Source organism: Trichoderma virens (genome assembly GCF_000170995.1).
Source record: "Trichoderma virens Gv29-8 chromosome Unknown TRIVIscaffold_88, whole genome shotgun sequence".
NCBI classification, from domain to species: domain Eukaryota; kingdom Fungi; phylum Ascomycota; class Sordariomycetes; order Hypocreales; family Hypocreaceae; genus Trichoderma; species Trichoderma virens.
The window spans coordinates 432,028-442,581 of record NW_014013661.1 but is presented as its reverse complement, the minus strand read 5'-3'; the positions used below and the strand labels follow the sequence as shown (position 1 = coordinate 442,581).

Sequence of the window (10,554 nt, the reverse complement as noted above, 5' to 3'; positions counted from 1 at the left end):
ATTGATTATAAAGGCTTCTATAGATAAATCACTTTAACAGTACCATTATGTCCAGATGCATACATCTCACGATTCTTCAGTCTATATAAATATTGCTAGATATTCAACCAACACGCTACATACATTACTCACCTTCTAGATAGATATGCCCCGTTCACACCCACACAGTAAATTTCAATAAGCAGTCATTATCATTATCGCGTAACGCATTACCATAACATCATCATGACCAGTCCGGTGGTGGCTAGGCTAAACAGGGTCGGGGTAGACAGCCCGCTCGCCAAAGAAACACGATAGACGGTCAGCTTCAATGAGCCACCACAGGCGGTCGTATTGTCGCCCTCGCAGGGATAATTGCAGGCAGTATCGTCGAGTTTCTCAGCTATGCCGGACAATGTCTGGGCGCACCAGCATTCTCTGTGGACGTTGAAGAGTCAGCCACGACACGTTCGCCCTCTTGTCTCGCGGCCATAAAGCTAATGAGTGAAACATACCTCGACCACTCCAGTCCCGCAAACCGATACTGCGTGGCGCCATTGCCGCAAAAGGCAAGACATATCGGCACCGTCATCTGGCCCGGCAGACTTTCATCGATGCCGCCGCCTAAAGCGCGCGTCTCGGCCGAGTCGGGAATCTGGGTTGTCTCGTTGTAGCACCCGAAGTATTTGTATTTCTTAGAATCGTCGTAAACGGAGACGGTGGCATTGGCGGCGTAGGCGAGCGGGATGAAGAGGAGGAGGTGCAGTAGGAGGGCCATTGGATGGTTCATGATGATTTCGATGGGTATATATCAAATTATTTGTTGGTAATCACAGGACGAGGAGCGCGGTATAGCGGGATCGAAGCTTCAAGTGTAAGGTAGCTGACGCTGGAAAAGAGGTTTATAGTACTGGATCTCTAACAAATTGATCGAGCTGCGCAACAGGAAATAAAAATCAACACTAGGCTTGCGCAAGGAAATGAAGAAAATTGACGAAAATTTCAATCCGCATTGATGGAGCGAAGATGATATGCAGCTGAAAAGCAGGCCTGCAGCAGCCTGTAGCAGCGATAACGAGCCCTGCAGCAGCTTATCTGATACGATGCAGCGCCAGCTCTGCGCCAAGATCTTGACTTTTTGGGGTCAATGCCGCCATGCACCGAGACTTGATGCTGTTAGCGACGCAGGATCGGACACGCCTATTTGTTAGTGTGCCGCCGCAAAGACTAACTCGCCCAAGTACTTGTATCCCACTAAATCTGGTCCCCTCCACAAACTCAGCTCCCCCACGCACAGCGATTCGATTGACGGACACGATCACCTCTTTTTTCCATGTACAAGCATCACATGGTCACGGCGAAACCTGCGCGCAGCTTCTGTGGCCTCTCCAACGACATTATCTCTCTCCCTGATTAATACGTACCTGCGCATTGCTAGCTGTGCCCCCTTCTCTCGCCCGCCATGAGCTCCTACATTGATTGGAACAAGACTACCAAGTCCAAGGACTACCGCGGATCCACGTCCTTTGCGACGTTTCTCGTCATCGGCCGTACGCTGCCCTCTCTGTTATTTCCTTGCGCCTCGCCCAGCCGCAACTGAGCGATGATGACCGACCACACTGTCGATCGTGACGTCTTGTGCTAACAGTGTCTTCAGCAACATGCTTCTTCCTGGGCATCCTCTTCGCGTCGTTCCCGTACGACTTTCCCCTCCTGTGGACCAAGGAGCCGGTCGCCGCCGACTACTACGACATGCTTGAGACGCACCTCAAGTTCGTTCACCAGTCGCCCCCGCTCATAGGGCGCCTTCTCAATATCATTATGAGCGTGGGCTTCCTCGGCCTCTTCATCAAGCTCTTCCGCCCCAGCGAGGCCAACTTTCTCTTTGACGGCGCCTCACTGATTCTGTACCTCATCGGCGTTGCCGTCTACATCTCCAACATTGTCAAGGGCCTGCGCACCGTCAGCTCTGGCTTCTGGCACACGGAGGAGTTCGCCGCTTCTCAGGGCCGGTTCGAAGGCGAGATTGTCCTTGGTCGTGAGGACAGCCTCAAGGTGCTGGCAGCGAGCAATACCATTCTGGCTCTGGTATTGGTGGGCATTCTCGTGCTGCAAGCAGGACAGTGGTATGCCGAGAAGAGGGATTTGGACGATGAGAAGGAAGTGGCCAAGAAGGAGGCCAAGAAGAAGCAGTGATGCGATGAAGCCTGTGGTTACGCGGGAACATCTGCGGTCCTACTAACGGTGAGATGATCATGGCATGGTATTACGACTAGGTGGTGTATTTGTAGCATCGGGTTTACCGGATCTCCGCGAGGTTGGATAGTACAAATCTCTCGTATGGCCGATTGATGCCTTGACGGCAGGCCACTTATAATAATACACTATAGACTGCCCCAGCAGATTTAACCTCTTGGCAACGAGCAAGGCTACTACTCCGTACTGTGCCGAGGTATGGGGATCCTCTCTACATTGTGCAGAAACCCCCAACATGGGGATCTTGATCCTACTCAGCCCCTCTCTCTTGAAACACCTCAACATTACTCTGTAAAAGAAATAGAGGGCAGCAAGATTCCTTAGCCCTAATCGCGAGAGCCACAGTGTTGATCGTACTGAATATGAGTAACTAGCACGACTAATGCGGATAAGCATACGACATCCTATGTGGATATTATTACATGTTTGGGCCAAGAAAAATTATCAGATCATCTGATAAGAAATTTGATGCGACTTGGATATTATAACCAGCGGGGCAGGACAAGACGCTAGCCAGGCCCAGGACATGGGCTTGCCTGCAGAAGAAAGAAGACGGCGGGTTTGTTTGTTGTGACCTGATTCATACTATCGAGGGCGATACAACAGTGTTCGATTCATTGTGATGTCAATATGGAATGAGAGTTTGGGTGAATTGGTATAATTTGCTTGTAAGTGGCGTAGACTCTTAAGGGATTTATCCGGAAAGAGCAAACTTGCAAAACAAGCTTCGAACGGAAATACATGGGATGGAAACTCAATTACGGAGTCGGTCTGTAGGCTTGAAAACTCTGAGCCAAGAAGGTTTCCATAAAAGAAACGAACCGTTAAAACGCTAATGCACAAGGTAGCTCCTTGGTGGTGAAGGACCCCTTGTGAGACAGAACGACAGAACCCAGCATGAATGTGCTCGTATGCGGTATGAGGTATGCAGCATTATGCGATGCTCTAATCCTCTAATGCTCACACTACTAAGGTAGGGTTGGTATCGTGTACATGTCTCAGAGAAATTATCTCATAGAGCAATGGCAATCCCCTTGCCGATGGCAGCTTACACGGTCACTGCTTAAGCCGTCATCTTTGTTTCAATGCGGGGAGCTCTGACGGGAGACGCCAGGTACAACTACCAAACGTAGACATCACTTCATCCAATGTAGGGGGAATACAACCAGCCGTGGTACCTGGCTGCCTCCCTGCGCCATGCAGCTGAGCGGTTTTCCGTTCCTAGGCGGGCGCCTATTCAGGCAATTTGCCGGGCTGTGATGTAGTACAAAGGAGCGTGGATCCAGAGGTGTGCAGGTATCATAAACAGATGCCAACTAGGACGGCAGGCAAACTTGGTCTCCGTAGGTTTTCTTGCGTTCTCGAAAGGTACAGATGAGTATGGGTGTAGGTTGAAGCATGATGTAGGCAAAATAGGCCATATAAAAGTCACCCATAGGTACACACTGTACATTTCTGACGGTATCAGCTTAAGCCTTATGACAGCTGAAGTTTGCAGAGAGCTACCTAAGCAGACAGCTTCCGTGGCAGGCTCCAAATGTCTATTAGTACTTTGTATGACACGGGTACTCCATGCTATAACTCCCCCTAAAAAAATGAAAAATGAAAAATGAAAAGTTACACTCAGGCACATGCAAGTGCCGGGGTGTGAACGCTCGTAACCGATCTCGGCAGGCACACGAATCAGAAGAGCCAATGACAGCCAATGACAGCCAATTGCCGACCCCCTCGCATCCTATCGATAAGCGTCGATAAGATTCAAATTTTTACAGTCACGCCTCTTGGGAGTCAGAGCAAGTGGGATAGCCTCGACAGTAATTTATGCCACGCCTCTACGATGTAGGGCCGAATCCCTGTCTTGTCTCTCGCCTTCTCCTAAACTCGATCAACTCTGCTACGAGTACGAGTACAAGCACGACGAAGAAGAAAAAATCCCGCGACTGCTCTAGACTGGGACAAACTCCGCCCGTCTCCTTTGTGTCACTTCCATTGCGCAACCCTTGCCTGCTTTTGCATGCCTAGGGCGAAGTCGGTGTGGGCTCGTTGCTGCTCGTACTAGCATTGCGAGCTCAAGGTCCCCCACACGGGAATCCCGTCGCCTCAAATTTAAAGCTTTTGGTGTCCTGGTTTTGCGCCTCCGAATCTCGTCGCTCTCACCTCGCCTCAAAGGGACTCGCCCTTTCACAATTTTGCCCAGCTGCCGCCTGCTCGCCGTATTCTTTCAAACCTGCTTTCAACCCCCGCTCCCACAGGAGAGGGGGCAAAGCTAGGGACTTGAAAGAAGTGCGTTGAGAGGAAGAAAAAAACCCTTTGTCGTTTTGCTCTTCCCTCTCCAACGCCCGAACCATCTCCGGAATGGCCCAAGCCACTCTCGATATGACTACCTCAGTCGCTATCCAGCCTGAGTTGGTATTCCAACGAAAAAGCCGAACTGCGACTATGGATGCTGTCGAAGACATCATCTACGGGTCGGTAAGTTGCACCCAAGAGCCTAACGATGCCGAGATTCGAAGAGGAAGCTGATGAGCTGGGATGCAGGTTGCCGGTATTGCAGGCAAATATATCGAATATCCCTTCGACACCGTCAAGGTTCGACTCCAGAGCCAGCCCGACCACCTACCGTTGAGGTACACCGGCCCATTGGACTGCTTCCGACAATCTATAAAGTCCGATGGCTTTCGCGGGCTGTACAGGGGAATCAGTGCCCCTCTGTTTGGCGCGGCTGCAGAAACTAGCAGTCTCTTTCTGTTCGAAAGCGTAGGGCGAGAGCTTCTATACAAGGCCAATATGGCTTCTCGTGACAAAGAGATGTCGCTGCCCTTGCTATGGCTCACCGGCGCCATATCTGGGGTTTTCACGTCCTTTGTCCTGACGCCGATCGAACTTGTCAAATGCAAGATTCAGGTGCCAGCCCTATCCGAGGGAGCGGCTGTAACCCATCTACGGCCCCTAGCTGTGATCCGTGAGGTGTATCGGCATGAGGGCATCAGAGGCTTTTGGCACGGCCAGGTTGGCACTCTGATTCGGGAAGCTGGTGGCTGTTCGGCCTGGTTCGGGGCCAAAGAGACGGCCACAAAGGCGTTTTACAGGTTGCGGCTGCGATCTGCCACCTCTGAGGCAGAGAGGGAAACGATCCGTTCGAAGCCTCTTCCTCTATGGCAACAGGCTATTGCCGGCGCATCGGGGGGCGTTTCATACAACTTTCTGTTCTTCCCTGCCGACACCATCAAGTCTCGCATGCAAACGTCGCCTGTGGGTGTTGCCCAACAGCGCCGAGACTTTTGGAGCGAGGGCCTGGCCATATGGAGGCACCACGGACTGCGAGGACTGTATCGTGGGTGTGGCATCACCTGCGCCAGGGCAGCACCTAGCTCCGCATTCATTTTCATTGTATATGACGGACTGAAACGCCATCTTCCCATGCAATAAGCTTGTTTGGGCATTCGGTGGCCAGTCTTTTCTATTCTTTCTTCTAATATTTCTTATCGTTTCCTAGTCATTGGCATGGCGAGAACATTTTTGTACAGTCGGTTTGCCAAGTTTAAAGGAGCATCGCAATAGCGTTTTTTTTTTTTTTTTTTTGTTTTATCTGCTTTCGAAGGTTGGGTGTCGCACACTAAAAAAGGGGGATTTTGGGTCATAAAGGACAAGGAGTCGTGATAGATATTTATAGGCGGTTGATCTAGCGATAGATGATTTAAATATCGCTGCTATTTTGCAATGAAGGCTATTTAACACGAATTCATTCGATACCGTGACGTGAAGTGTATTGGGACCGTAACTATGACGTGCCAGTTTTGTTAGTTTTACTGTTGCTTCTTATCCTCTCTAGCAGTCTCTTTGTCTGCCAGATCCCAATCATTCAAGTATCCCGCTCCAGCACTCAAGTATGTTGCAAAGCTCAACCACGCCAAGTAAGGCGCCTGGCACCAGCCCGTAACAGAATCAACGGATCCCCATAGGTAGGCCAAATAACCATTGAGGCCCAGTAGGGTAACGATGTCAATAGTAGCTTCAACTGGGCGGTTGGCGACAAAGAAGAGCGGCATCCAGACGAGGTTTAGGCCAAGCTGGACGGTGTAGATGGTCATGCTATGCTTTGTTGTCTGAATGGTCTGCGGCGAAGACAAGGGCGAGAGGCCGATGTTGGTGGCACGGTAGGCACCATATCCCATGAGCCTTGCAAGCACAGCAAGTCAGTCAAACACATTCTGGAGTACGCTTCATAATGGCCAACGAGAGAAAGAAATACCCATAGAGGACTGTCCAGACGGGCCCAAACACCCATGGCGGGGGACGTAAAGGAGGTTGCTTCAATTCAAGATATTTCTTTTGCGTCTTGGAAGCTATTTCAATTTCGTTGTTCAGAGGTTAGCTCAAGTTCTCACATGGCCGAATATTTATCGTGGCGAGCATCTTCTTACGTCGGGTGCCGAAACCAACTGCGGTGCCCAATGCGATGGGGAGGAGAATCGAAGAGGCGGGATTCTGGAACACCGCCGAAGGGATTGTGATGGCGGGGATGTAGGTGGTCATTTTTTCTTTATTGCTCGTGTGAAATGTGTGAGAATTGGAGGTTGGATGAGAATTCTAGGGAGAGGGATCTGATGGATTTAAAGGGAGTTTTGGCATTCATATGAGATGGACGGCCCTGGCGATGCATGACGCAATGTGCCGATTGGCTGGGACGGGGCCGGGAGGGAGGATCGGGATCTGGGAGGGATGGAGCACTTTGAGATGCGCTGAAGATGAGCTAATTTTACGTGCCAGCGGCTGCTGACCAGCCCATGTCCAATTCTTCAAAGACAACTGGAATACTCCGTATATTGAGAGGGGTAATGCAGGATGGGCTTATTACTGCATGACAAGGTCAAGTGTGCTCTGTAGATGCATTATCGTGCGGTGCTGGCAGGGTTACAGGACGTGATTCCGACCATCCTGGCCATTCATAGGTAGGCAGGTAGGAAGGTTTTCATTCGCCCGCATCATCTGCAGAAAACAAACACGCATCAAATGCATGCATGCATACACATACACTGTTGCGTTGCGCAAAACATCAGACCTCCATGCCCGCTGAAACGCGTGCTGCAGTGCTTGTTTGCGCCTTGTAGTGGCTGCTAGTGGCTGAAACCCACTGCATGGCCCGCCCAGTTAATGGGACAATTCTCGCGTCCTGGTGCTAAACGCGGTCTAACGCGCACCCACGCGCCGTTGCCTCGCGGCTGTGGAAAAACCCCCCCTGGTTCAACGCCAAAAACGCCCTTTTTCCAGACATGGGGGCTCAGCTCCAGCTTTCCCTCATAATACATTCGCACCTGCAATTTTCTTCCTAACCTGCAACAGCAACAGCATCTGCAACTGCAACCTGTCTTGGGCTCCTCCTTCTCTTGGTTCTGCACTTGCAATAACTGCTGCCATCACGACATTGCTGGAAGGAGCACCTTGGTTTTAGTCTTTCTATTCTTCCATCGGCAGCTGCAATGGCTCCTTCTTCCGAGCTGAGAAAGAGGACGCGCAGTGCTGTGGAAGCTGGTAGGTCCCACTGCTACTCTGCAGCCTCTATCAGATACTAACCTGTATCTCTCTTCAGTCGTCGAGGAGACTCCTAGCAAGAGGCTTCGTCGATGCCGGCTGGTGGACACCTCATTCAACGATGAGAACCAAGATCCCCAGTATGATGCTGTCGAAAACGATGAAAACGACGATGCTGAAGGCGAGCTCAATGAGTTGCCATCACGGAGGCACAGACGTAACCAGTCTCAGACCCCATCAAAACCAGTTCCCGTTACGCCCGCCACTTCTCGGCACCGAGATGTATTTGCCTCTTATCCCAGCACTCCGCGGCACGCCGTCATGTCGGCGGGCAAGCTGTTTAAGCGAATGACACCTCAGTCGCCACTCACGCCCACCACCATCCAGACCGTGTACCATCAAGCTCGACAGCTGTTTGCCAGAGGATCTGAGCCTGGCCAGCTGGTGGGAAGGGAAGCCGAGCGACAGCAGTTGACAGTATTCCTGGATCGCGTTTCGACATCATCTCCCGGAGGCTGCATCTACATCAGCGGTCCCCCCGGTACCGGAAAGAGTGCCATGATCACCAGCATGACAAAGGCGTACGCCGAGAAGGATGGAGTTCGCAGTGCATACGTCAACTGCATGAGCATCAAGTCGTCAAAGGATCTATATCACACACTGCTAGCTGCTCTCGGTGAAGACAGCAGCGACCTATCAGAAGCAGAGGCCATCTCATCTCTGCAGAAAATGTTTTCTTCCAAGGCCAAGTCGTCGGCCACCTACCTCGTCACCCTTGATGAGGTTGATCATATTCTTACATTGGATCTGGAGAGTCTGTATCGGGTATTTGAATGGTCTCTGGCAAAGTCCTCCAGGCTTATGCTCCTTGGCATCGCCAACGCTCTGGATCTTACAGACCGGTTTTTACCACGACTCAAATCAAAGAATCTTAAGCCGGAGCTACTTCCTTTCCTGCCATACACCGCGGCTCAGGTCAAGAACATCATCATTACCCGGTTGAAATCGCTGATGCCGGAAGGAAAGGAATCTTATGTTCCATTTATTCATCCCGCCGCCATCGAGCTCTGTTCTCGCAAGGTTTCAAGCCAGACTGGTGATCTACGCAAGGCATTTGAGATATGTCGTCGGGCTCTAGATCTGGTCGAAGCCGAGACCAGGTCAAAGCACGAGGAGGCAGCGCGGGAAAAGTTTTTGCAATTGACACCTACCAAGAAGCCTCTTGGAGAGAACATCAACGGCAACTCGACTGGAGGGTCCACTCGAAGCGTCTACCAGATTACAACGGCATCGCTCAAGGCATTGACTGCAGAGACTGCTCCACGAGCTTCAATTGGCCACCTGAACAAGGTCACGGCTGCCGCCTTCAGCAATGGAACTGCCCAGCGCCTCAAGGCCCTCAACCTACAGCAGAAGGCTGCCTTGTGTTCATTGGTGGCCTACGAAAACCATATTCGAACGATGGCCAAGGCGCCTGGTGCGCCTCTTACCCCCAGCAAGACACAGACACTGGCACCCACAATCAAGGTGCTCTTTGACAAGTACTGCAAGCTGTGCCTTCGTGATTCAGTGCTTCATCCCTTGTCGAGCTCCGAGTTCCGCGAAGTGGTGGGCAGCCTCGAGACCCTCGGGCTCGTCAATGCAGTGGAGGGAAAGACGGGCAGTTTCATAATGCCGCAGACACCTAGCAAAAGGGGTCGAAAAGCGACGGCTGCCAGTGGTGACGAAAAGCGGATTGCCAGCTGCGTCGGAGACAAGGACATGGAGACAATTGCCGACGGCGTTGGTGCCGACATCTTGAGAAGCATTCTGTCAGGCGAGGCATTGGACTAATCAAATTGAGAGGAGTTGGTGTATTAAGTATATATTCTGTTGCTTGGCATTGGTATTTGGCGCACATGGGATTTGATTTGGAATTGTGGCGATTGACGGCATTGACTGGCGTTTGCAACTGGTTTGGATTTTGTTTGAGTATTGTATTGGGCACAACTAACAAGTTGTTGTAATATTGCATAAGGGGCGAGCATACATAGCATGATGAGCATGGACGATTCAAACGTGCGTTATTTGGTACATGGAAAAGAGCAGATAGACAAAGAAAGATACTGTTAGTGGATGCAGAATAAAAGGACGCTGGAGATGAATTCGATGCAATGTTCACATATGGCCCTGTGTGATGTTGAAACTCTTTGATTTCTGCCCGTATTACTCTTTGGTGTCAATACCTACTCAGGTGCCCAGTAGGTACTGTATTCAAGAGTGCCCTAATTGCATCATGATTGCAGGATGTCGGTTAGACGGCATCAACAGGAGTCACTTGCTTTCAGTCGGTGCTTCCACGGCGTTGAGTCTATCGGGCGCTGACGACACAGAGCAGGGATCAGAAATTGGGGCAGAAAGGCCTAGACTCTTCTATGCTGTCTATGTGGGTGCATCACCAAAGAATCGAATTTGGCATATTACCGACACATATAAGTGCGGCGCAGGTACGTGTGGGCAGAGAGCGGGAATAGAGACTCCGACATGCGCAAAGGGCCCCGCAGTTTTGGTGCAAACAGCAGGCCGGATTAACCGGACCGGCGGCACGAAGCAGGACCGGCGGCCACGTTTGTGATGGGGGATGGAGCGTGTACGAGGCATGTAAGTTTATATACGGAATCGCTGAAGCGTCAGCTTGCAGCACAACCAAGCTTTTTTCTTGGCTCTCTCAAGTGCCGGGTGCCTAGACGATCTCTCCGAAGCACCCGGGGGAAGGGGGGAAGGATATGGCCCAAGCTCTGAAGGGGG

General features: G+C 51.2%; 5 protein-coding genes across 5 annotated transcripts; 3 read left to right on the top strand and 2 right to left on the bottom strand.

Moving 5' to 3' along the window:
* Positions 1-284: 284 nt before the first annotated feature.
* TRIVIDRAFT_8840 (uncharacterized protein) lies at positions 285-694 on the bottom strand (the record flags this gene model as incomplete). Its single annotated transcript, XM_014096121.1, has 2 exons — positions 285-398; positions 491-694. Coding segments are annotated over 2 exons (318 nt in total), but the record flags the coding sequence as incomplete, so codon positions are not given.
* A 704-nt stretch (positions 695-1,398) lies between these two features.
* TRIVIDRAFT_80593 (uncharacterized protein) lies at positions 1,399-2,382 on the top strand (the record flags this gene model as incomplete). The annotated part of the gene is made up of 2 exons (XM_014096260.1): positions 1,399-1,529; positions 1,637-2,382. The coding sequence occupies 2 exons, from the start codon at positions 1,442-1,444 to the stop codon at positions 2,173-2,175; spliced, it is 627 nt and encodes a 208-aa protein (XP_013951735.1).
* A 2,229-nt stretch (positions 2,383-4,611) lies between these two features.
* Positions 4,612-5,664, top strand: TRIVIDRAFT_57389 (uncharacterized protein; the record flags this gene model as incomplete). Its single annotated transcript, XM_014096259.1, has 2 exons — positions 4,612-4,707; positions 4,774-5,664. 2 exons carry the CDS (start codon positions 4,612-4,614, stop codon positions 5,662-5,664), a joined length of 987 nt encoding a protein of 328 aa, XP_013951734.1.
* Positions 5,665-5,986: 322 nt separating this feature from the next.
* On the bottom strand, positions 5,987-6,800 carry TRIVIDRAFT_80591 (uncharacterized protein; the record flags this gene model as incomplete). The annotated part of the gene is made up of 3 exons (XM_014096258.1): positions 5,987-6,414; positions 6,488-6,581; positions 6,660-6,800. 3 exons carry the CDS (start codon positions 6,769-6,771, stop codon positions 6,042-6,044), a joined length of 579 nt encoding a protein of 192 aa, XP_013951733.1.
* Positions 6,801-7,923: 1,123 nt separating this feature from the next.
* On the top strand, positions 7,924-9,600 carry TRIVIDRAFT_160127 (uncharacterized protein; the record flags this gene model as incomplete). The annotated part of the gene is made up of 1 exon (XM_014096257.1): positions 7,924-9,600. A coding segment is annotated over one exon (1,677 nt), but the record flags the coding sequence as incomplete, so codon positions are not given.
* Positions 9,601-10,554: the final 954 nt, after the last annotated feature.